General features: G+C 42.4%; 1 protein-coding gene across 1 annotated transcript in view; it reads left to right on the plus strand.

The window, feature by feature from the left end:
• The window catches only part of col5a1 (procollagen, type V, alpha 1), a 73,858-nt gene extending 48,588 nt beyond the window's left edge, over positions 1-25,270 (plus strand). The window contains exons 29-66 of the mRNA XM_053447754.1: positions 156-209; positions 1,665-1,772; positions 2,629-2,682; positions 3,563-3,616; positions 4,374-4,418; positions 5,117-5,170; positions 5,258-5,302; positions 5,412-5,465; positions 5,552-5,605; positions 5,700-5,753; positions 6,328-6,435; positions 6,611-6,700; positions 7,223-7,276; positions 7,439-7,546; positions 7,645-7,752; positions 8,772-8,825; positions 8,913-8,966; positions 9,068-9,175; positions 9,271-9,324; positions 9,436-9,543; positions 12,207-12,260; positions 12,336-12,443; positions 12,546-12,599; positions 12,693-12,746; positions 12,844-12,897; positions 13,020-13,073; positions 13,190-13,297; positions 13,496-13,549; positions 13,647-13,700; positions 13,916-14,023; positions 14,269-14,322; positions 14,417-14,452; positions 14,562-14,615; positions 14,763-15,030; positions 15,512-15,624; positions 18,031-18,099; positions 21,335-21,568; positions 22,637-25,270. Coding sequence (XP_053303729.1) covers positions 156-209; positions 1,665-1,772; positions 2,629-2,682; positions 3,563-3,616; positions 4,374-4,418; positions 5,117-5,170; positions 5,258-5,302; positions 5,412-5,465; positions 5,552-5,605; positions 5,700-5,753; positions 6,328-6,435; positions 6,611-6,700; positions 7,223-7,276; positions 7,439-7,546; positions 7,645-7,752; positions 8,772-8,825; positions 8,913-8,966; positions 9,068-9,175; positions 9,271-9,324; positions 9,436-9,543; positions 12,207-12,260; positions 12,336-12,443; positions 12,546-12,599; positions 12,693-12,746; positions 12,844-12,897; positions 13,020-13,073; positions 13,190-13,297; positions 13,496-13,549; positions 13,647-13,700; positions 13,916-14,023; positions 14,269-14,322; positions 14,417-14,452; positions 14,562-14,615; positions 14,763-15,030; positions 15,512-15,624; positions 18,031-18,099; positions 21,335-21,568; positions 22,637-22,783 — 3,099 coding nt within the window. The 3' untranslated portion in view covers positions 22,784-25,270. The remainder of the gene's footprint in view (positions 1-155; positions 210-1,664; positions 1,773-2,628; positions 2,683-3,562; positions 3,617-4,373; positions 4,419-5,116; positions 5,171-5,257; positions 5,303-5,411; positions 5,466-5,551; positions 5,606-5,699; positions 5,754-6,327; positions 6,436-6,610; positions 6,701-7,222; positions 7,277-7,438; positions 7,547-7,644; positions 7,753-8,771; positions 8,826-8,912; positions 8,967-9,067; positions 9,176-9,270; positions 9,325-9,435; positions 9,544-12,206; positions 12,261-12,335; positions 12,444-12,545; positions 12,600-12,692; positions 12,747-12,843; positions 12,898-13,019; positions 13,074-13,189; positions 13,298-13,495; positions 13,550-13,646; positions 13,701-13,915; positions 14,024-14,268; positions 14,323-14,416; positions 14,453-14,561; positions 14,616-14,762; positions 15,031-15,511; positions 15,625-18,030; positions 18,100-21,334; positions 21,569-22,636) is intronic.
• The last annotated feature ends 831 nt before the right edge of the window (positions 25,271-26,101 follow it).

Genomic DNA, 26,101 nt, shown 5'->3' on the forward strand with positions numbered 1-26,101 from the left:
GTTTCTATGGCAACAGGGGATCTTTCCAAGACTCCATATATATGTGTGTGTGTGTGTGTGTGTGTGTCTGTCTGTCTGCGCATGAAAACAAATCACAAATTGATGATCAAATTATTTCTTCGTTACATCCTCATCTCTCTTTACTTCTTTGCTAGGGAGAAGATGGCTTCCCGGGCTTCAAGGGAGATATGGGTCTCAAGGGTGACAGGGTAAGTCGTCTTTGTTCATGTGTCAATCACTTCTGTCAGAAGCATCATCAAATATATCAAGCTAATTAGATAACTCTACCCTCTGCTTTGTGATTAGTTTTTGGGACTAGATAACCTATATGTTAGCCCCCTATGGGGTCATGCCTCTTTACCCGCAATGGAATAGTGGGTAATAAGTAAACACAAGTTGTTCCCAATGGCCTCTTTTATTGTGTGCCTTTGCAATGGTGTTTACGCAAGCAGTTCTCAACTCTTTTCTATTCCCCCCGTGCCATTTCCCAGTCCGTCCGAAATAAACAGCAACTTCAAGCACAAGTTTGACAGGTTCACCCATCAACCAGCTCCCTTCTGTAAACTGCATTAGAGGTTTACGCTGTCAAGTCGTAGCACCTTTTTACCACAGTGAGAAAAATAACTTGCACCCGGCCCATACTTCAGACATCAAACACCCAATCCCTGACCAGGCTGTCTATAGAGGAAGGAGAAATCAATGCCATTTAAACCCCTTCAAGCCTAAAAGAGGGACACAGGGCTCCAGCCTGTTTTCCTCTGGCGATGCAGCAGATCCAGATGAAAGCAAAGATTTGAGGAGGCCCTCTGTTCTGGAGGAGACGCACATGGACTAGAATCTCAATGACTACGTTTTCAGCGTGCCTATGGAAAGTGTGTGTGTGTGCATGCAAGTGCTCAATTTAAAGTGTTGTCTTTGATGAGCTTGCCGGTGCGAGTCAAGCACAGTTTGCTTGATGCCATTTCATGTCCGCAGTGCACTTGAGTGTGGGTGTTTGGCGCGAGCACTCGGGTGCATGTGTAGCTGTGCGCCAGCCCTTTAACTAGATACCTTTCATACACCACTAGGACTCCGCTGCAGAGACTGGTTGTCAGTGTGAGTTTGTACTCTATCATTTAGCGTGTGTCCTGCTCAAAGGGGAGCACACTGACAGAGAGCAGCCATAATAGGATTGCTAACTGCTTTGAGGGGCAGGCAGCGGGGGAAAATAGCCCGACTTGGCTCCATAAGCAACATCATACTCAACCGTTTTAAAAGGGCGTGACCTGAATTACCCAGAGAGGACAGACCTGCTCACTAATCAAGAAAATCCTGTTACCCAACTCCCCATGTGACCCAAGTGGATATGAATAAGATTGTGTGGTTGTAAAGGAATGATTTAATACAAAGTGAATTATATCCTGTCACATGAGGAAAGGACTATAGCCCCATATATCAACCTGATATAAACGTAGCAGTTCCATGCTGCAGAAAAAAGCTGTCATATTATCCACCTTCATTGTATACAAATTTAAATTCCACTTGGCTTAAAGGACAATGACAAAATGTCCGCCAAGCTATTCAATTACAAATATGTGTTCAGACCTAAAGATAACAGTGCATAATAGATGTGTTTAAGAACAAGGCATGTGATATTTGTGGCTTGTGCTCGTCGTGTTGTCCAGGGAGAGCTCGGACCAGCAGGATCCAGAGGTGAAGATGGTCCAGAGGGGCCGAAGGGTCGCTCAGGTCTCCCAGGAGATGCTGGTCCTCTTGGAACTACTGGAGAGAAGGCAAGTTCCTGTAAATATACAGACATGATATCCCACGAGTACTCTGACTAAATTCTACTCAGGCTGATAAAATAGAATAAAATCCCGGGTAGTTATTTTGTATCATCAGGCTTGTTTGATCGAGGATGATGGCTCAGCGGGGCTTAACAAGGAATATTGTTTTACCGATCAGTCTGGCAATTGATTTTTCTCTGCTGCTGTGCTGAAACCAACTGGGAGCGGAAAATGGATTCAGTTCTCATTATTGTCTATTGTTAAATCGAAAACCGTTTTTTGGGTATAGCAATGAAAAACATTTATTCAGCTAGACAACACTCCCTCGTTTTCCAGCCTCTTTTGCACATTATAAGTAGTTTTTACTACTGGAATAAAACCAATATTCTAATTGTTTACATGCTCAGGAGGAGCAACATTATATGAAACTTCTGATTATTTGATTCTTTCTTTCATTACCAATACCCTGTAGAAATAACAGATTTCATATACAATGCCACACTATTAGTAAGTGTTTCATATTTTTTATGTAATCAACAAAAGCATCATATCGTATTGAGTTACATAACACAGACTCCATGGATCTGGAATGAACTTTTTGGTGTTAAAGCTAATCTGGATTTGTGTAACTCACTAGAGTTGTTCAGTTTGAAAGAATTTGGTTTAGGAGATTAAGTTGTTGACTTGTATTATGGGAACGGTAGGATCCAGCTCCTTTGGAGTTGGACCCTCACCATGGGTGTCAATTTTGACCATTGAGTTGTATGATTTTTTTTAAATTTTCCTATCCTTCTGGAAGTGCTGCTGTCAGCAGCCGGTGTTGCCTTTCGATGAAATCTAATAACACATTTGTCATTTACAGGGTAAACTTGGAGTTCCTGGGTTACCAGGATATCCAGGAAGACAAGGACCAAAGGTAGGATGTTGCTAAATGATACTATCAATATGATATGAAACAATTCTTCATTAAAAGGTCTGAAAATGACTCAGGTTATATAGTTTGACATGTCTATTCAAATTATCCAACTATTATCCAAACTCAGAATAATCCCCAATTTTATTCAAGATATCAGGACGTTTAAATTTAGTCATTTTTTGATTGTGTCATGTGTGCGATAACTTCCCCTGCAAACGTCCCATTACGAAGGAGAAACTCACTGTTAGCCAGTAAGACAGCAATTTTCCTTCCACTCTTTATATTGGCCATTCAGAATGGATTGCAAATTTGTGTCGAAGTTTGCTTGTGGGTTCTGTTGCTGAACCTCTCCTGGTAAAGTGCAAACGCACAGGAGGAAACTCAACTCGAGGAGACTGTGGTGAAACCAAATACTCCCAAGAACCTGCTTCATGAGATAAAACTAGGACTTTTAAAAAATAGTTTTGATTGAGACCCCCTTTGTGGCGAAATTATATATAAGGAACATAATTTACTCGAATTCCAACTACACACACACATATTTCTGTGTGCATTTCAAACAAACTGAAAAATACACACTGTAAATGTGCCTGTGAATTCTGCTTTTCCTGAATTTCTGAGGGTTTTTGAGGCTGAGCCGTCGTCTGACTGCTGGACAGGCTTGAAGCTCCCTGATCAAAGAGCCGGGGATTTTTAAAATGCCTTTTGGTGTCAGCACTCAGCTCCTGATACAACAAGAATAAAAACGTCGCTTTATTCAGAGAGCAGGCAGTCCCCCTGTTGCATTTAATAAGCGGGGGATGTGTCAGTGGATAAACAAGGGATATAATATTTACTGTTTGTCTCTCAGATGATTAATCGCTGTCTTTCTCGCACACAGGGATCTCAGGGTTTCCAAGGCTTCCCTGGCGCCAATGGAGAGAAAGGAACTCGGGTATGTCAGATAGACTTCTTATTATTCCTCTCATTCCTACAAGGGCTGGATCAATACAGGTGCAGCGGTGGAGACAATCTCCTGTCCCAGCTCCAGATTTGTCAACCTAGAGGAAGTCGCATAGGATCTAAAATAAAGATTTTTTTCTTTTTTAAACCAAGAGCTGAAAGACGATTGCATTCCTTCTTCATTACCACTTACACAACTCATTTCATACCACCAAAAGCATTGTTTATCACTTTGAGGTAGCCGAGCAATGTTTCATTTTTGTTGTTTAAGGGATGGTCCATTAGCTCGGTGGCAAGAGTAATGGATTGTCACCAGGGATGCAGCAGGGCACGCAAAGCTTTTAATCTTCACAAAAACATTTGTGAGGTTTATGAAACCAAGCTGCCAGACAGAAAGAAAGGAAACGGCGCTATTAAAATAAGTTTCACAGCACTTGTTTGAAACTTTAAAAACCGCACAAAGGGTCTAATAGTTTCTCTCATTAAAGTTGTATGCAGCCACTGTGATTGCAAGGTATCTGTAGAGCTATTACATTGTGCATTAATGTTTATCAAACTGTCCTAGTAATGGATGTAATATAAGTGATGATAAATACTGATCATATTGCAACAGCTAATGTCGGAGGTTGCCGTTAAAATCTGCTTGTAAATCTTACTGTGTGTTGGCAATAGAGTTGCTCCTGTAGAGGATTCCACCTCTTCGTGATTCCACTGCTTTGATCGCTCGTGTGTGTTCATTGTGTCCACAGGGAACAGCAGGGAAGGCTGGCCCACGCGGACAGAGAGGACCAACGGTTAGTCTTACTCAGCAGACTCGTGCCTGTATACAGATGGCAAGGCTTGGCAACTGAGTCAAAGTGGAGGTTCAACCGGGGGGATGCTGAAGCTCAACAATGACTTGGAACATGGACACTAATATGCTGATATTTACCTGATTAAGACAATAGTGTTTTTCTGATAATCTTAATATTTTCATACTCTGAATAAAGAATAATTCACTTAAAATATGTGGAATATTCTGACCTTAGTCGCATTATGGTAAATGGTCTGTATTTATATTTTCCAGTCTGATTAACCACTAAAAGCACTTTAAAGAACAAGTCACACAGCACATTTTCCATCACACCATTCATTCACTGTCGGCACACTTTGGAATGTAGGTGCTATGCGGATCGAACCACTGACCTTTTGGTTAGTGGATGACACGCTCTACCTCCTGAGCCAAATCTTCCCACAATTATGTAGACATGTAGACGTCTATGTTGTATTGGAGTTTTGTATGTACAGGAGTTACCAGCTGCTTGAATTCAGGCATATAAGGAGAATAATTAGAAACTCATGTAAACCTCATAATTAATATATTATCTTATTCAGAATAAGGTTGATTTTCAGAATATTGCTGTCCATGTTATCAGAGTCATTTTCAGATCACAAATAAAATACAAAAGGACCTTTTCTAGGATTTTAATTGTGTTGCATTTTTTTAATCAAGGGTCCTCGAGGAGAGAGAGGCCCAAGAGGACCAACAGGAAAAGCTGGACCAAAGGTGCGTCAAATATTTCAGATGCTCGTTAATACACTCAACCATTAGTCCATAAATGCACCAGTTTAATTCATCTTTTTGTAACTTCAGGGTACCTCAGGAAATGATGGCCCATCAGGACCTCCCGGTGAGAGGGTACGTACCATCAAATAATCATAGTCATCAAGGGTTGTTTCAACCATGTGTTGCTTTCGATAATAGATAAAATGATCATTGATTAGCTGTCATTTGTGGTTTGTTGCAGGGTCTGCCAGGGCCTCAGGGACCAACAGGTTTCCCAGGACCAAAGGGTCCCCCAGTAAGTCCAAACTCAAACGCTGTACCTGCTCCTCCTTAAACGCATCCTCTTTGTACTGTGTATTCATGGGTCTGGGTATGTTTCAGGGACCTGCAGGGAAAGACGGACTGCCTGGACATCCCGGACAGAGAGGAGAGACTGTGAGTGAACTGGTGTGATTCCTCAGCTCTTAATGTGTTGCACAAAATCCGCTGTTGTTGACAACCCTGTTTTTTCTCCTCCCGTAATGTACAGGGATTCCAAGGCAAGACTGGCCCTCCTGGTCCTCCAGGGGTGGTTGGACCTCAGGTGAGTCTTCGTCACTGTCCATCATGTTTACAAGTGTCATCCTCGACAGGTTCACTTTAACTTTATGTGTAGATTTGGTTTCACAGCTTCCTCTGCCAATATAAATCTCTTTTCATGTGGAGGTACTTGCATAGAAATTTGCACTATCAAATTTACCATTGCACATTCTCTGCATTTGGTTTATCCCAGCAAAACAACATCCATCCTCATACCTGCATTTCACGAGCTGTGACTGAAGTCTAGTTTATACACATGCATATTTGAATCGGGCTCTTCAAACATAATGCATAAACGTTTAACTGACTTTCCCTCCCAGTCACCCTGCTAATGCCATTGATGATAACGGAGCGCGATGTGCCCTTAATGACTAGTAGTCCTCCCATAGAGCAAATGCTTAGCTTCTCCATGCCTTGGTTTCTAATGGTTGGAGAAATTGAAGCATCCTTTTTGTATTTAAATTATCTTTTCCTCTTGCCATCCTCTCGCTGTAGTTTCCCTTCCTCACACCTCCTCTACAACGGGGCTTTATGAGCGTTAATGATTTTATTTTTATTTATTTTTCCTCCAATTGTAGGGACCAACAGGTGAAACTGGACCAATGGGAGATCGGGGCCACCCTGGACCCCCAGGCCCACCTGGTGAGCAGGGTCTTCCTGGATCTGCAGGGAAAGAAGGAGCCAAGGTGAAGCCTGAAGCTTTGTCTATTATCTTGTGTTATTGGCAGCAATTTGAGACCCCATCACTATAATGCATACCTGAATTAGCACTTAGAATATTCATTTCCCATCAATGCAACCTCAATGTCCAACATTTTGGAGCATGCATTTGTAGAACTAATGTTTTCCTCCATCACACAGGGTGATCCTGGCCCTGCTGGCCCAGCGGGTAAGGATGGTCCTCCTGGGCCACGAGGTTTCCCCGGAGAGAGAGGTCTTCCAGGCCCAGTGGTTAGTATTGCCCTCTAACTCCACTTAAGTATAATAGCTCAACACAGATTCAATGTCTTCCACAGCTTGGTTATTGCATAATAGTTCTGTGTTATTTAATCCCTGTAAGACGGTGGTGAGCCTCAAGAATCAGACATGATATATCAGATCCCTGAGTGGGCTTCAGCGGAGGAACATTTTGCTCCAGGCTGTTTATTTTTTCCATTTCAACTTGACAAAGTCATGTACTAGTTGTTATGCAATCCACACTTAGTTGTTGGTAGGAGCAGCTTCTCATTTAACTTTCGGTTGCGGAAGTGATGCAATTCACACGTATCCTTTGTAAGGTGACGGATGGTTGCAGTGTTTTTGGTAAATAACGGTTGTTCCCGTGTTCTCTCAGCCTCCACTTTGGGGACTATAGGAGGTTTTTCATCTCAAGCTGAGCCTGTTTGAAGACGGGGAGTCCGGTGTAAGGCAGGATGTGTGCTTCCCAAACAGATATGTTTGTTTTCTGAAGCCTTCATTTTTTTTCTTCTGCAGGGGGCTCATGGCCTGAAAGGAAATGAGGGTCCTCACGGCCCACCTGGCCCCGCTGTGAGTACAATTGACTGAATCTCTGCTTCCAACCTCACTTCTCCATACAAAAATATACCAATTTGCAGTTTGCCTAAAATAGGATATTGTGATTTTGTTTTTAATGGTCTAATGTCTGATATTTCTGATAACTGATAATATTGTTGTGCGTCGGTGCTGTAGGGTTCTCCTGGTGAACGTGGTCCTTCTGGCCCAGCTGGACCCAGTGGCCTTCCTGGACGTCCAGGCCCCCAGGGACCTCCAGGCCCTTCTGGAGAGAAAGGTGGACCGGTAAGAACATGCCAGAGATTACTATGACATACGGAGAAAGGCAATTTAAGGATGACTTATAACATGGTGTTGGACTATAACGAAATAACCTATTATAGGGAGAGAAAGGACCTCAAGGACCAGCTGGAAGAGACGGTATTCAGGGACCTGTGGGTCTTCCAGGACCTGGAGGACCTCCTGGACCACCTGGAGAGGATGGAGACAAGGTAAAGTTTAACACAAATCACTAAAGCTGCATTGAAGCTTTCAGCTTTTCAAACAGACACACAAATATACAATGCATACACACTTACCACTTTACAAAGACTCTAAACTTTCCAGCAGAGTTCCAAGTCAGAAATTATCTTGTCTCTTTCCCCGTGGCCTTAAATGCTCTGAGGGGAATTGGCCTGACAGAGTTTGCATCAATTAGCAGATCGTCAAGTGCAATCCTGCCTCATTGCTGCTCTGTACCCTTCTGTATAAACAGGCAGAGGAGAGGGGAGGACTTTGATGGCAGTGGCAGCTTGTGTGAAAGTGACCCGTTATTATTCAGTAGCGAGAATAACTCCTCATCCCCCTCGAAAAACATTTGCAGGAAGATCAGCCATGGAGATTCTTGGAGGATAATCTCTTATCCTCTAAAGAATGCTTCAGTTCTTAACCGGCCTCACGATGGCCCCTGTGGTGCAGACGGATACAGAGAATACAGAGGGTATTTGGTATACAAACAATAAAGGATCTCGAGAGCTAATATTTACACATATTCAGATACTTTCTCATTAAAAAGTTCTGTCAACAGGAAGGGAACAACTCCAAGGCCTTTATTTAAGACCAACGCTGCCTCACAAATAGCATTGTCTGACTTAAACCCAAAAGTAAACGCCTTTGGCTTTGCTAGTTATTAGCATAAATCCGTCAAACACCCACATCATGTGGAGGAGTTGAAAGCACTGTGCAATGTTCTGGGAATAGGTTGAGATAGGACTGATTATCTATTCTGTTTTTGGCTGCTAGTAGCACCAGTGACTCAACCATCACGATAAACCCTCTTTAGATGTTAGCTATATTTATCACGGACAGAAAGAGTGAGGTAAGAAAGTGTGCCTTTAGAAGCAGGGTAAACTTGTAGTGGAGTTTTAAAGTCCTTTACCTTTTATGATGACTTAACCTGAATCATATTTTATCTTCCTCTCATTTTTAATTGAGATGTTTGTCTTTACACTGTGATGCTTTCATTCCTCAGGGAGAGCTCGGAGAGTCAGGCCAGAAAGGAGGCAAGGGTGACAAAGGAGAACATGTAAGTGGCTGTTTATCTCAAGCTCATCTGATTTTCTTGTGAATGCATACATTTTGAAATTGTTGATTTTCTCTATCTCCTCTGCAGGGCCCACCCGGTCCCACCGGCCCTCAAGGACCTGTCGGAGCTCCCGGTCCTGCAGTAAGTTACAGCATTCAATTCCTGATTTACTGCATCAGTTGGCCCTCCAGCGTTGGCATGCCTTTCCCGTATGTAACCCCTTTATCTGTGGTGTTGCGCAGGGTGCAGATGGTGAGCCTGGTCCCAGAGGTCAGCAGGGTCTGTTTGGCCAGAAGGGAGACGAAGGATCAAGAGGATTCCCTGGACCTCCAGGCCCAGTCGGGCTGCAGGTGCAGACAATAATGGAAAATACAAACTGTGGTCATATGTCATCGTTAAGAAAGAGACAGAGGCTAATGATAAAATCCTTTGCTCACTCCCTTAGGGTTTGCCTGGACCTCCTGGTGAGAAAGGTGAAACTGGAGACGTTGGACAATTGGTAAGAGCTTACTGGAGAAATGATTATTATAAGTGGCATTCTCAATATTTGAACACAAGCAGTATGTAGGCGAAGTGCATGAAATTAAACTGTTTCGTCTCTTCTCGATAGGGTCCACCTGGCCCCCCTGGTCCCAGAGGCCCCTCAGGCCCCCCTGGAGCTGACGGCCCACAGGGACCTCCTGGCGGTATTGGAAACCCTGGTTCTGTTGGAGAAAAGGTAAATCTCACCTGTTTGGTAACTGGCTTGCACAGATGTGGAGCTAGGGTTTTTCTGTAAGCACATAAGAGAAATTCACCTTCCATCTCTTTAGCAGGTACAAGTGTAAACACAGACATTTTAAAGTCACATTTAATTCCCCTCAGCAATGTTTTTTTTTATCTGTATTTTATATAAATTGTATCTTATTGACAACTAAATGAGCCATCACTTATTTAAGGAGACGGAAACACTTTTCATATTTTAATTCCATTACCAAACATTGATATCTTTGTCTAGCAAAACAATCTATTTACATACTTACACACAGAGATTGTGATTTTATTGTCTCCTGAAAAGTTTGAAAAAAAGAAGATCTGCACACTTAACTCTCATTAAAGGATTTGTTTGCTGGTGATGTTTCGGGTCGTTACAATGCATTTTGGGCAAATCACGTGATGTATCAGTACCACAAAGTACATCATGGTAGATATCATAAAATGCACATAAAGAAATAGTACAAAATACAAATAAAGACTCACATATAGTATTCAAGTCACATCAATTGTTGGAATACCATTAAAGGTTCAGGCTAAATGGCCTTGATAAATACCATCACCAACCAATAGTGTTGGATTAGGTATAGCTCTCTCTCAAAACGTTTTGTGATCAGTACCCCATATTTGATGTTAGTGTTATTCCTATTTTTCAAAATGTAATAGTCTCCTGGTAAGATTTCTGCCCATGTGAACAACATATTTTCTCTGCTGTATGATCATTTTTGTGCTGCCTTGTGTTTTGGGGCCGTTCTCTTTCCACATAAGTTTTCCCTCGGAGGAGCCTTTGTGCTCGAAACTGCCTGTGGTTTTTAACATGTATCGAAGGAGCTGCTGTGCGGCCATTGTGGAAATCCACTCCACCTGCTAATATTCATTCAGCCGACAATTTATTCATCCTGATACGAGCCTGGTTTCCATGATGGCACCTCTGGAGCACTTCAGAAAAATTGCGTTCATTGTCCCTGTATTTTAATTTGAGTTTTTAGTGTATGCAAATTCGCCTACACAACAAACAGGTTCCCAAGTGGGCTCGATATTACCAATCCCAGACCACAATGGCAGATAACATGTTTTTCATTGTACACTGCGCATGCATCAAGTGTGATACAGTTTTTATCCAGCTCATTGTTTTTCATAACACTTTGAAAGAGGCAGATTCGGTGCGCCAGCAGTTTGTTTGAGTGCTCTGTGGTGCAGGCTGTCAATGATACCTCTTTACCAGGCTTTTGCAAGCATTAATATTTCACATGCCTATTTATACGATACCCTTTTAAATGGGACATGATCACCCCCCCCCCCCCCCCCCCCCTCCGTCGCAGAGTGACGGACGTACAGAAAATCTAACAGACAGGCTGCCCCCCCCCCCCCCCCGACAGCACTGCTGCTGAGTGGAGGCAGGATGAATAAATACTCAGAAAGACTTGAAAGACCAAGATGATAAATCCATTATTAACGGCGGCTCTCATAGAAATCAACTCCCGCTCTTATTTGTTGCTGCTCTTTCATTATGAAATGGCCTGCTTTGGCCGCTGCCAGACTGCCACGCTGTGCACCTTCAGCTCACTTTCTGTCCAGAGTGACGGTGGGATTTGCTTTTTTTCTCCTGCTTCGAGTCTATAGAATCACCTTTTGCTCCTAATATCCCCGAGGATAGCTTGTCCTTCTCCCATGCAAACAAACACAGCGCTCTCCCGGCTAATTGTGCCTCAGCTGATCTGGCATTTTATTAGCTGGCCAGGGGACCTGGCAGGCGACCAAGCTCGGGCTTTTTCTCAAAACCGCACCCCTCATATAACGGTGATGAGCTGCTGTCTCTCACGCTCGCGGATCTCCCGGTTGTCAGCAGATTCCAGCAGTGCCCCGGTGGTGGACATGAGCAGCTTGTTGTTCGTACGGACTTAGCCAAGGCCTGCACAAAGCTTATTAGATGCAACATTTGCATAAAGTCAGCGTGCGCTACTAAAACAGAAGGATCAGTCACGTTTTTAAACAGACACACAGACAGCTGCTTACAGTGGATTTCTTGACAGCAGCAGCAGGCGAGATTCTGTAAAGCAGCCCGACGCTAATTTAGGAGCCTCGGTTGATGTCTAAACACAGACCTGTTGTTCACGCTACAGAGAATCTGGATATGCTTATCATAAAACATCACTGTGCAACTCCTCATTGCAAAGTTGCAGCATCAACTCGTGCCATCCCTTCTAAATGCATCATTTTAAAACCTGAAAAAGGTGTTGCATCTGCACTCGAGCCCAGAGGGCGGGAGGGTAGGCTCATGTGACAGTGAGCAACGATAGCGCCGGGCATATAGGTGAGTCAACAGGGCAACTATCCAATAAGGCAGGAGTTAGGGGACAAGATATATGTGCAGGGGCCGGGGAGAACAGTGAGGTCAGCACCCTCTTTACTCCAGCCGTCCAATGTACCTGCACTTGATGGATTGAAATCTCTTGTGTCATCTCTTTCCGTGCCCATTTGGGTGACAAGGGCACCTGGACAGTGCAAGCAGCTATAAATGATGGGATTTTTAGAACCGCATCGCATCAACAAATCACCGATCTGATAACGTACATCTCTGTCTTACCCTCTAATATCCCCTCCCTCTCTCGCCCTCTCTCTTACCAGGGAGATTCAGGTGAAACAGGAGAACCAGGTCTTCAGGGAGAAGTTGGCCCACCAGTGAGTTAGCTCATTTTCTTTTCTCCAATTTTTCTACTTTGGATTGGATTTGCTGCTAACTGCTTTTTATCCCAGGGTTCAAGAGGAGAACGAGGAGAAAAGGGAGAGGGTGGTCCGGCTGGTGCAGGTGGACCTCCTGGCCCGAAGGGTCCCCCCGGAGACGATGGTCCTAAAGGCAGCCCAGTACGTTTTATTCTGTAATCATCTCATGAAAGTTGATTTTATATGGCAAGTGTCTCTAAGTCTCAGAGAAAATAAATTAATGCACATTTTATTGGTTTACAGGGTCCAAGTGGTTTCCCTGGAGACCCCGGCCCTCCTGGAGAGACTGGTCCTGCTGTACGTATGGCATAACTTGTGAAGTGTGCAAACTCTATTCTTTCGGGTTTTTTTATATAATGCAGCTTGACTGAGGATCTGTTTCCTATACAGGGGTTAGATGGTCCATCTGGTGACAAGGGAGATGATGGAGAGGCTGGTCAGCCTGTGAGTTTCCCTTTTTTACCGCACTATGGAAATTTACTGTTCAATTGTAAGTGGTTTCATTTTGATTTAATCTTCACCCTCCGACATTTTAAACTAGGGTTCACCTGGACCCACTGGAGAGTCTGGTCCCTCTGGACCACCAGGAAAAAGAGTGAGTACCAATCTTTGCGCTCTCCTCCTATCGCTGCAAAAGTGTTGTGTTCTGTGTCAAAATGTTCTGTTTATGTATTCTTCCATTTGCATCTTTGTCATCTATGTGTGTTTTTAAAACAGGGCCCCCATGGAGTAACAGGACCTGAGGGAAGACAAGGAGAGAAAGGAACCAAGGTAGCACATCCAACAAATAATGCAAAAGACACACTTCATACCAACAGTGTCAAAAAACACAACAAGAAATGAGCAAGAAATAAATATTTATTTGTGTCTGTGTTTCTGTGTGAAAGGGAGAGTCTGGTATGGAAGGTTCCCAAGGAAAGACGGGCCCTGTTGGTCCTCAAGGATCACCTGGCAAACCTGGTTCTGAAGGTCTCAGGGGTATCCCCGGCCCAGTGGTGAGTAAAACGCTTTGTGCCTTCACACCAATTCATCACAGTCATGCTGAAATTGTATAATGTTAAATGTAAATGGCTGTAAAACAAGGCTACATAAACAGTTTGATAAACAGCAAAATATAGGATATGTGATATATATTTTAACTTGTGTTTATGTGAGGTGGAGCTAAAATTCAAATGTGTTGTTTTTCTGTGCAGGGAGAGCAAGGTCTTCCTGGTCCTTCAGGCCCAGATGGACCTCCTGGTCCTATGGTGAGTAGAAGTCACCCCTGGCCTTCGGACTCAAGTATTTTCATATACTTATATATACCTGATTAGAATCTGTATTAATCTGTTCCCCCTCTCACAGGGCCCTCCTGGTTTGCCAGGTTTGAAAGGAGACTCAGGTGTCAAAGGAGAAAAGGTGAGCCCCTCCAGCACCTGCTCCACAGCTCCGAATGCTTTCATGTACAGCATATAGCTACAGTAAATACTTCAGCTATGACTAATGAACCTATTTACCTAGAGATTGATTCGATCTGTTGTTTGCCTCCAGCCATCAGATCATTACCCTAATGATTAGAGGGTGTGCCAGAGAGATATAGGGCTAATGTTTGTGACTTTTCTCTCTGCCCACAGGGACATCCGGGTCTCATTGGTCTTATCGGACCCCCAGGTGAACAGGGAGAGAAGGGTGACAGGGGTCTTCCTGGTCCTCCAGGAACCCATGGTCCCAAAGGAGACAATGTAAGAAAACAAAACTAAACATGGAAAAGAAGAGTCTCACATCTTTATACAAAAACTGCATGTGCCGCTGTTGGTGCCAACAATCTGCCCAATGGAAGTCATCGATAGTCTTCACGTTTATGGTCTTTAATCTAGCAAAAGGCAAAATGTGGTATCCGGTGTGATTATCCCTCATGCTAACAATTACTGTTGCATCACAAACAAACAGGATTTTCTTTGTTTTCTCACTCTCGTTTCTACTTTAGGGTATTGCTGGTCCCTCAGGTCCCCTCGGTCCCCTGGGTCCTCCTGGATTACCTGTAAGACCAAATCCATAATATATGATTGTGTCCAACACAGTAGCATGTGATGTCGAAGCTGACATTGATTACTCTTTGAACTTTGTATCTTTAGGGTCCTCCTGGCCCCAAAGGAGCTAAAGGGTCATCGGTAAGTGTTTTTAATTAAAGATTAAATCCATCAGGAACGATGAAGAGCATTTCATGAGTCTCTAAAACTATTCAACGTTAAAGATACAGTATGTCTTCGTCCTCTTCAGGGTCAAACTGGACCAAAAGGAGAAACTGGTACACCTGGACATCCTGGCCCTCCTGTAAGTCAATGCATCGTCCTCTGGTCATTATTATCATCATCATCTTCTGTGTTATCGTAAATGCAAGTCATTATCTCTTGTTATTATGGACATTAACCCTAATGACCATCCATACCTCATTTGTATTTTTTCATTTCATCTCATCAGGGTCCTCCTGGCGATGTCATCCACCCGCTCCCCATGCACGCTCCCATGAAGGGCCGAGTGCGCAGGAACATCGACGCCAGCCAGATGATGGACGACGCCGCTGTGGACGCCAACTACAAGGACTACGACGACGGCATGGAGGAGATCTTTGGCTCGCTCAACTCCCTGAAACTGGAGATCGAGCAGATGAAGCACCCGCTTGGCACACAGGCCAACCCCGCTCGCACCTGCAAGGATCTGCAGCTCTGCCACTCTGATTTCCCAGATGGTTCGTATCACATTCCATCTAAATGAGGGCTGTTGTCCGATGCCCACGGGCTTTAGAATATCTTTTTTCTGACCTTTAACAGACCGAATATTGGAGAGAATAATTGCCAGATTTATCTATAATGAAAATAATCAGATGCAGCCCTGGAATCATTCTGCAGTATGGACATTTCAGCTGCTAATCCATCATAGCTGTTCGACACTTGAAGTGTACATATGGACTAGATAATACAAGTATTTGAATTTCCACCTCAGCAGCAGGACTCACTTATGGATGGATTTAGAAAAAAATTCTTTAGACTATTTTTAAAGGGTATTTTGATAACTTTCCCTTTTCTTATTTTCCCAAAATGATGCAACACACAACTGTGTAGATATAATCATGCATGACAGTGTCAGACATGATCTTGACCTGGAGGATAATAGTATACGTGTGGCTCTTCAACTGCATGCTCTGTTTTCTCCCTCTCTCTCCTCTTCAGGTGAATACTGGATTGATCCAAACCAAGGCTGTGCTCGGGACTCCTTCAAGGTTTACTGCAACTTCACAGCAGGTGGAGAGAGCTGCATCTTCCCTGACAAGAAGTCTGAAGGGGTACGTCTGTCTGCGCAAAAAACACACACACACAGTGAACACTTTCAGCATCCTGTTTGGGATTTGATGACAATAAATGAACTTAATTCTAATTCAATTCATTTTAATTCTCACCAAATCATCCTACATTGGGCATCATGCAAAAACACGTTTGTATTCTTATCCAAAATTTATAAATAATGTATTTGATCGCATGGTGAGTTCATATAGATGTGAATTCCACCTGTAAATATTTGAGTGAGCGTGCCAGAGGATAGCAAAAAAGCATAATGAACGCACCAATAATACCATGAAATGATCTTAAAAGAGCAATCAGTGGAAAATTTGATCTGAATAACAGCAGACTAATTTCACGTGACTCCTAAGTCAGCTTTTTGATCGCTCGTAAATTCTGAATTTAACAAGTTCCCCTTAAATAATTAGTAATCTGTTAATACAAACTGTTCTTGCATGAGGCCCACAATGGCAAGGTACCATACACACATACAAATACCTTACAATGTGTACATAGAGAAACAAATGCTGAATATTGCAGAATGTATTTTTCCATACCTGAGACTTACTTGAACACAACAATAAATAACTTGCATGCAAGAATAAATAACCCGTGCATCTCCAGACAGTGATATTTGGAGCTCTGTTGTACCTCCACATGTACTCGTATAATTAGCCTCCATGAGATTACCTTGTGTTGTCATGAAGGAAACCGCAGGAGATGAGCCACCACGACAGTGGCTTATTTTACTAACATAGTAAATCTCAGTTTGGTTCTGACAGTCGCTAACTGCAGGGAGACAAAATCTTCAAAACACACTCACACGATCATCTGAACACATCCATACTTTGGTGCCATTTTTAGATAGAATGTCATCACCTGACAAAGCATTTGGCAGCTGACATGCACATCGGAGGAGATTTTTGCTTCATTATGCATGGAGCGTGTAGAGGAGCAGTGGTGAACACTTGGAACACTGTCTTTGACAAGTCGAGAGGGGAGGGGGGGAGTTGGCTTATGGCACAGCGCTACAGCCATTTTAATGATCCCACTCACCAAGCCTCAGAGGAGCAAGAGTTTGCTTAAGCTCAGGATAATGAAGCACGACTTTTCATAGCGTGCTGGTGATGGGCTGCTCTCATCATAAAAAGAAAAGCCTATGTGCTGCCTTGTCTTTGCACTGAGGCTGAACACACGCACACACGTTTAGATTGGCACAGTAATTATAAGAGCACACGATCTGTTTGAAAACCGCATTTTCATTCCATATCCATTTTAATCCCGGTCCATGCCCGAAAAGGCAAATCATGTGACCACTCGCATACACTGGGCATGCATGTGTCGGTGTAAACGTGAAGGCATGTATGTACAGCTGGACAAGGCAATTGTCTCAGATTGCTCCAATTATAGCTCGTCTCCTGTGCACGTTAGCAGTTGTATCTGTACAACAGCTGTTAGCTAAGATAACACGGTCAGCAGCACTTGCAATTGATTATCCATGTTGAGGGGTGGGGGTCATGTGATGAGAGCGCGATGAATCAGTGAAGGCTACATCGTGACTGAAAATACTCAGGTACATCATTGTTTGCAGACATCTCAGTTCCTCTTCTTCCGTTCAGACTAAAACGCTGCGCTGAAGTTTTCAATCTAAATCCAAAATTCTCTAAAACTGTGGAGTGGTGTAGACACTAGACTTATCCATAGCGGTGTTGATGCGTCAACAAGAAAACCTGGGGTGCTTTCATGGGTTTTACAGAAAGAGAAAGTCCCTGCAAGGATACATTCCCTCCTGCGCTCCGTCCACTCCGGTGAAAACAATGTAAGGTCACCTTCAAGGCAGCATGGGTCTAATGTATGCAGACTCCCAACGATGAGTGCACACATTCCCATCATTCATTCATTAATGCATTAAGCTATTGACAACACTCATATCAAACCCTGCTATCTAATTAGGGAGAATTCATCATTGTCATGCCTGAGACCATTAGAGCTGTGGCCTGTTGGCCGACTCACAGCTTTTAATGGCATAACAAAGTTACGCCATGGCTGCACAGCACAAACACCACACAGCAGGGAGAGATGCCGAGACGTAAGAGCTGGTTGCAGGTGATCATTTCTTAATGAATCACGGTGTATTCATGAATTTTTCAGCAGCAATTTGCTGCCAGCTTCAGTTCATACTGTACAAAATGGCATAATGGCTTCTTAAAATCTTCTTACCTGGTCTGTTGTGGTTGATCTTACCGAATACCGTTTCAGGTCTGCAGGATTCCTCAGAGGACAAACGGGACGAGGAAGAGGGGAGAAGGAGAGAAAGAAATGTGTGGATGTGTTTGTCAGACGTTTCTTTTCTTTAATAATGCTGTTTTTTCCTTCCCCCGGCTCCACCTCTCATTTGATCCATACCCCAGGCTAGGCTCACATCCTGGGTAAAGGAGAATCCCGGCTCCTGGTTCAGTGAATTCAAACGTGGTAAACTGGTAAGCCAGACTCCTGACTTTCCCTTCCTCTTTCCTGAACACCTCTTATATTTTGCAGAGCAAAATGGCAAAATGGCCCAAAGACTCGCCAGGCACATGGTATAGTCACTACAAAAGAGGCTCCCTGGTAAGTTTCCCCTCGCCTGCGGTCCCAGAGTCTTGGTTGAGGCCTGGGCTCTGCGTGGCCGAGGTCCTGCATGTTTCTGGTTCTGCTCTAAGAAGTATGTATATGGGCACCTTGCTTGTGGGTTGTTATGTGTTTGTGGTGCATGATTCGGCACAAGCTGCTCTCACGCTCAGTCCATCAACAAAGCTGATGCTCTCACGAGGAAAATGGAGAAGAGGTTTGTGGACCATGCAGGCAGGATTTGAATATGCTGAGACAACATGTTTGACAAGTAATGGAGGTTAACCCATTAAGGCTTCAGGTGCCAAATAACTGAGACTTGGCTCATTATTTAGCAGGAACATCATTTTTTTAATCTATGACTCAATCATCAACACATTTTTTAGCAGGCCATAAACCTTACAAACAATCGTCATTTCCCTTAATGCATTTTGCCTTTCTCGCAAATATTTTAGCAAATTACAATTACTCATTAGGATTAGAAGCAGACATCTCATCCAGTGCTAAATAGGAGAAGCATTGAAACGTCGCACCTGGACTCAAGGTATGTACAAGCATATGTTGTATCTGGTCTTAATGGGTTAATAAACAGAAGTACTTCCTGAAGAGATTCCTGGCTGGATACTCCACTCTGCCACACCTCAACTGCATTAAGAGAACATCTCCCAAGGGTGACTGTGTGCCAGGATTCAGGAAATAGAAGTATCCATAGGTGTTTTGTTCTTAATAGGAATACATCAATTTTCATTTCTTTCCAACAGATTCAAATGTTTTAAGCTGTAGATCAAAAGGGTCCAGCCTCAGTCATCCATCCTCCATAAGGGGGCAGAAGCATAAGCAGCCATTCAGCTGCGCTCACATTCCCATCATCTCCCTTTAAACACTACTCAGATCTGGCAGAGTAGCTCTGAGTCAGGCACAGGTCAGGCACTCAGTCACCACCCCAGGGGCTTCTGGGTACTCAGTCACCGTTGACTTGCGGCTGTGATGGTAAAGAGGTAATGTTTTCTCTGGTGATGTCGGGCTACCTTCACAAACTGTGGGGGATGACGACTGGTGGGGGTGAATCAGGAAACGCATGGGGATTCTGCAGACACTACAGAACACTTTTCTTTTAACCTGAGCCACAGTGTCAACACTCAAACATAGAAAACGTAATAAACTGTTTATATCAGGTGAGTAATTAGGCCAATTTAAATAATATTTGATTTCAAATAGTCACAAGTAAAGGGAGAAAACGATGAGTTTTCTCTATAAATATCAAGTTTGAGTGTTGGTACTCCGTGTTTCTATATGCATGTGTGCTAAGGTGAGTGTGTGTGTTTGTGTGCACAAGTACAAGTCGAGAAAGAACACTCACTCAGACAGGTCTGCCGCTCTGGCTGCATGGCATGGACGCTGCATGCGCTCTACTATCAGTAAGTCCCGCTTGTCTGAGAGACAAAGCGACCGTGTGGATCTAATGGATTCCTGATGGTTGGTATATGCTGATAGTCACTTAACGGACATTAAACCCGACTGTGACCTGTTTCCGAATCTCTTGTCTTCATCAGTCAGGATTACAAAGAGCCTGAAATCATTTAAATGGATATAACATAATGAAAAAAAGAGAAGTCGTAGGTTAATTATCAATTAAATACCATGTAATTAACACATTACTGCAATGCATTTCCTATTCAGATAATTACATTTTCATGGTTTTACCACACATTTAAACTATCACATAATAGGTCTTTACTTGGGCAGGTTTTTTTTCCAACTTAAATCCTTCCACATCAGTGCAGTTTACAGGCATTTTCCCTGGAAATACTCTTCACTCCATCTAATGTCATCGCTCGATATAATTGGTCAGTGCTCATCTTTCCCTGGAGAGTCTAATATTGTCCACAAATCTCCATGAATATACAAAAACAACATGAAATGAACAACAACAATTCAACAGTATGAATACATAATATCTGTATCCTGTGGAATCCATGTGCTTAAACTGTTAAAATACTTCAGTGAGCCGCTGTTCCACAGGCTGACATCTTCCTTCATGATGATGAATGGGGGCTTTGTAGTTAATTTTGAGAGCATCTTGCCTAAACCAGTCTGGCGATGAAAATGTTCAATGGTGCAATTAATTTATATTAAACCCATGCTAAAAACAAACACATGGAATGGAACTTTTTAGTAAAGTCTGCAGCAAACTATACTGTACAGTTTGTTTTTGGTAAATACTGAGCCTCACCTCTGCCAAGTCCCAACAGATCCCTTAAATTCAATCAAGATGCACCAAAGTTCGCACACTCATAAATATCAGTCCACTAAATGTACCTGATATTTTCATCAAGATTCATAAAGTGTTCTCTGGGAAAACTAAAAGTTGAAATATGCCCACGCTATCGCATGCTAAAGGAAGTAAAAAAATCAGATTAATCCCCTAAACTGCACCAAAATATAATGGGTTCTCCTCTGATCCATAATGTATCCTTCAACCAAGTTTCGTAAAAATCTATCCCGCACATTTTGTCTAGTCTTGCTCAAAAACAAACCAACTGAGAGACAAACAGACAGGGGTGAAAAGATAAGTCCTTGGCAGAGGTAACTTTATATTTGTGACCTGGCTTTAAATATTTACAATGCTTTGAATTTAGAATGAATGGGCTGAAATGAATAGGATAGTTAAATCAGACGGGCAGACAAACTCTAGCATGGAAGGTTCTGGTCTTTTCATGGATATAATATCGCTAATGTTATTCTTTAATAATCAGGTTAACATTGTTAACATACACTGTTAAGTTCTGTTTGCCTGTGCTGCAACAGAGCAGGGTAGTGTTAATAAATCGTGTGTATCCTCAGATGACACCCGGATTCCCACACCATTGTAAATAAGAAACAGAGAAATCCCAACGCAGCAGTGAAACAGGAAAAGAGATTACAAGCCATAAATTAATTCAAAACGATTCCGGGTAGACAGCAGCACTGCACAGTATAGACTTGACAGTGTGTTCACTAAATCTATTGTATCTTCAGGACAATCCTTCCCCCCTGTTTACTCACTCATTCTTTACACCGCTGCCTGCCCTTGGTTTTCAGTCTACATCCCTTTATTTTAAATCGCAGCTCTCCTACGTGGACGCCGAGGGCAACCTCATCGGCCCGGTCCAGATGACCTTCCTGCGGTTGCTGAGCGCAGCGGCCAGACAGAACATTACGTACAACTGCTACCAGTCGGTGGCCTGGCACGACCAGGATCAAGATAACTACGACAAGGCTGTTCGTTTCCTAGGCTCCAACGATGAAGAGATGTCGTACGATAACAACCCCTACATCCGCGCCGTGGTCGATGGCTGTGCGGTAAGTCAAGGAGATTCTTGTGGGTGGTTGGCTATAGTAACATCTGGCTACTGTCTGCAAAGAGAATGGATTCAATTGGTATTCACTCAGGGGTCAAATTACACTGCATTAGACCCAAGTTTGTATCTGCTCCGGTGTCTGGAAACATGACTCCAAAGTGAACGCGCTAATTTGGTAAGACAACGAGGTGAGAGAGCGCCTCAGTTGTGTTTGCGTTTGTAGCATTGAATAGTGATGTGTCGTTCGGGAGTAACGAGTCCTCTCAGAGAGAGATTCGTTCATTTTCTTGTGGCCGCATATCAGGACTGTTGTATAGGCTGATGCAGGTCACGTGAAAAAGGATCCAAAGACTCGTATCCGGCAGAAGAACGAAACATTGATCCGAAGACACGGTCGGGAGGTGAACGATTCTTTCATCTGCCGGGTACGAGTCTTCCACGTGACCTGCATAGGCTCAGAAGAGGAAACAGAAAGTATTTGTTTACCTCGTTCACTTTAGCGTGACTAGGTTTAGTAAGACATGAATGATATTCGTTCACAAGTAATAATTACAGGTTTCGTTATTTTAACTTTTTTGTACTTTACTTACAGTTCAGTGCAGCGTAATTGTTTGCCGTGATAATTAAATGCTAGTGTGATAATAAATAAATGACAATTTCAATTCATCCAAACTGTCATGATACATGATTACATTATTTTAATGCAGGAATTTCATGCAGGAATTCCCCCCCCCCCCCCCCCCGTTGAACGAATGACTCGAAAAAAGATTCCTTCATTTTACTGAACGAGATTCAAAGAACCGAGTCGGTAAAATGATCCGAACTTCCCATCACTAGCGTTGAACATGACTGAAGAAAGGCAAACTCCTCTATTGTCATCTCTTCTTTAACGGGTTTGCCCTTATTTTAAAAATGTGCATACACTGGTTAATTTAGGTGTGAATGAGCTATTTGATGAACACTGTCAGAAACTGATGTTTGTTGTACTTGTAGCTGCTCTGTCTTCTACAAAAGAATGTGATGTTTAGCTTCATGAACCAACTCTCCTCTACCATGTGTCTCTTCGCAGTTGAAAAAGGGTTACGAAAAGACCGTACTCGAGATCAACACGCCCAAGGTGGAGCAGGTGCCGTTTGTGGACCTCATGTTCAACGACTTTGGCGGCTCCACGCAGAAGTTCGGATTTGAAGTGGGCCCCGTCTGTTTCATCGGCTAAGACTGTTTACTGAGCAAATGGAGAAAAAGAAAAGCATATTTTGTTTTCTCGGAAAAAAAAACATTTGAACAAGAAAAAGGACAATTCTATTTGTAAAAAAAAATAAGAAAAAAAATTGCTACTTTTTTTTCCATAAAGCAACAAGAGTAAAAATGAAATCAAGTTGAGGATGCAGTGAAATTCTTTTAGGAATAGAGGAAAAACGAAACAACCTCAGTGGGCCTTCTCCATCACATGCAAGTTTTGAATCTGGATGTCAGATCATGCCTCCTACGCCACATGCTCACGCAGACACACACCTAGCCCATCACTTGATTTAGACTTCCTGGTCCCAAACAACGGAGGTGACCCTGAGAGCTGCAGCATTCCAGACAAGTGCAGTTTTTTTGCCATGGACTCCATCTGATTTGGCTTTTTTTCCCCCTCATCTTTGGTTCTGATCTCGTCTTCCTTCATCTCCCTGGCTTCTTCCACTCTTTGTTGGGATTGTTTTTTGCTCTTTCACTACTAGGAGCTCTTGCCTGTGCATAATTGTCCCCTACATTCTTTTGGAATGGATCCTCTATATAGATATATATATATATATATATATATAAATATATATATAAATAATTTTTATGTTTGTAAGTACATTCTGTATATTTTTTCCTGGTAATGTTTATTGCATCTTGCTTCAAAACTTGCATGTGACTTTATTAATTGTAGAGGTAGGAGGAGTAAGAGATAATAGATACAGGGGTAACACCTACAATTGCAGAGATATTGAAAGTGAGGAAATTAGACTTGTAAATTGAAAAAAACTAGGAAAAAAAACAAATTGGGAAGTCCTGTCTTGTTGTGGAGCACATCTTGTTGTAATTTAAGAACACAATGGAAATAAAAAAGAAGACGAAAACAAGCTCTGTGATATTATGTGACAGTTGATTTGCAGAACTAATGAAAATAAATAATACATTCCTCCTTTTGTGCCCTCGGAACAAACCACCTACCTTGGTGGCAAATATCATTAATTTAATAAACGGCTTCTATTTTCCTTTTCCTGAAATACTCATCTGACTATGCAATGGGAGATGATGTCACATTTGAATGGAAACAACAATCAAAGAACCCTGGTGCTATTTTTCCTCTCGTCTGTGGTGCTATGTATTTTTCGAGTTTGTGTTTGTTTGAATGGAAGGAAATTTGTGGCAATGATATTCTGTCACCAGCAGCCCATTGACTCGTAACCACCACAGTGGACACAGGTGGATCTGAGCTGCATCAATTTTTTTATGTTTAGTGTCCAGCAGTGGTGTTTGCATGCTATTTCCCCTGCTCGCAGATCAGTGCAGTATGGCAGCGTTATGTTGCTTTGGCGGACCGCGCACATGGAAAATATGTCTTGTACCAAATGTTGGGGTGAGAAAAAAGGAAACCAAGATGGTGCTGTTGGCTTTGTTGCTGCGTGTTTGCCTCTCGCTGCTGTCGGGTCATCTTTGCCTCATCAAACGGACGGAGTTGACGAGTGGGAAATGTTGCAATGGGTGTGCAAAAAGGGTTATGGTCCAATGTCTTGTATGGGGTATGAAACTCAACCCTTCCAAAGGTTATCTCATATTTAGCTTAAACAGGCTTGAATTTTTCCTTATTTTCTTTGTTTTGTATGGGATTGTTTTTCTTGATTCATCCACAGCAGAGACAGGTAATGAAATCAGCCAGATTAAGCAGTTTGCTCCTGCAGCGTCATGTCTTGTTGTTCTTTTATTTTTTGCCCTAATTGTAATTATGCTCTTTGTTCAAACTATGCACTCTCTTTGCTTATGACCACTAAGTATCTACCACAGAATTTTTTACGGCCCTTAATACATAGATTTGTTTCCTCTTTGTTTTTAAATCTTCAAATATGTGACTTGAACCATTTTCTGTCAAGACAACTTAATATGCTTGTAGATCTCTGGCTTTATCTTTTCATCGTCATGCAGTACGCCCAAATTTTAAAACACTGCTCTCAACGTAGAAGACAAACAATTTCTTGTAAATTTCCAGAACCAGCAGAAATGCTGCCATTGTTTTTGTTTTGTAGATTGTCCGTTTTTGTCCGTCTTTGTCGCGTTTGTTTTTCACAGTCTTGTCGAAACCTGTGTAAGGATAAGAGGATAGAAGATATATTGGTTTTTATGTCAATAAATTCAAGTTTACTGTGGCCATCCACTCTTGTATGTCTTTTGAAGCATTAAAACCTATCTGTATGCATGAAATTGTAAAGTTTTTTCTCTTGTTATGATTCTGTAGGGGGACATGATCTGTAGTCCAGGTTTTTATTCATCAGGATACGTCCGTTTTTTTCATGAATGAAAGATTAAAAAAATAAATAAAATAAAGGTCATGTCCACGATTGTAAAGTGGAGGGGAAATTATGAACTTGTAACTCTACCAAAGCCAATGTTCGTTTGTAGTATATTTATTGTACTATTTAAAATAAAAAAATAAATGTTAAATGATACCATAGTGTAAGTGTAAGAGCCCCCCTCTTTACGTGCACACCAGAAAAACAAAAGCTACTGACTAAAGGTGATGAATTCTACACATTTGCTGGTAATAGCTCCTTTCAGAATACGTCAATATAAACAGACGGATGTTTACCTGTTTGCAGCATCTGGATTGTTTGTGTGTGTGCTTGGCAGTGTGTGTTTATGTTGTCAATGGTGTTTAAATTCTTAATGAACAATTGGATGCGTGTTTAGCTGCACAGCAGGTAAGAATACACCATTAACTGCTATACATTTTGTCAGTAATGTCAAACAGTCCTAGCTCCAAAGACTCGCCCCAAGAAGGAAGTTCCCAGAGTGCATCATAGTCAGATATCACTCCTGATACGTCCAACAGAGAATCCTCCTGACTAGAGACTTTTTTTAATGGCCAGTTAATGTCAGTACCTCCTCTCACTCTTTGCTCATATTATAACACTGCCTGCATCACATTTATGTATTATTCACTGTATTGCATGCAAGCTTTCCTCAGCGATGATTATAAAGAAATAAACCGGAGATCGCTTTAATCCCACTCTTGCACTCATTTCAATAATCTGCAAATTTAAAGATTTGATCAAATCAGCGGCGGAGAAGACGGCTTGCGGAAAGTCAAGTGTCTCATTAGTGGTAAATGTTGCACGGTACACATTAAGCCTAGCGCAGCAATTCGAGGGAGAAAAAAAGCTGTTTTGCATGATATGATGATCAATATTTAATGCAATGTTCACAGAATGGGTTTAGTTGAATGCACAGCCAGAATGCACAGAGGCAGCATCCTGGGTGAGTAAAGTAGAAGCCAGAGTGAAAG

The sequence above is a fragment of the Pleuronectes platessa genome, chromosome 19 (genome assembly GCF_947347685.1).
Source record: "Pleuronectes platessa chromosome 19, fPlePla1.1, whole genome shotgun sequence".
In the NCBI taxonomy this organism is placed as follows: Eukaryota; Metazoa; Chordata; class Actinopteri; order Pleuronectiformes; family Pleuronectidae; genus Pleuronectes; species Pleuronectes platessa.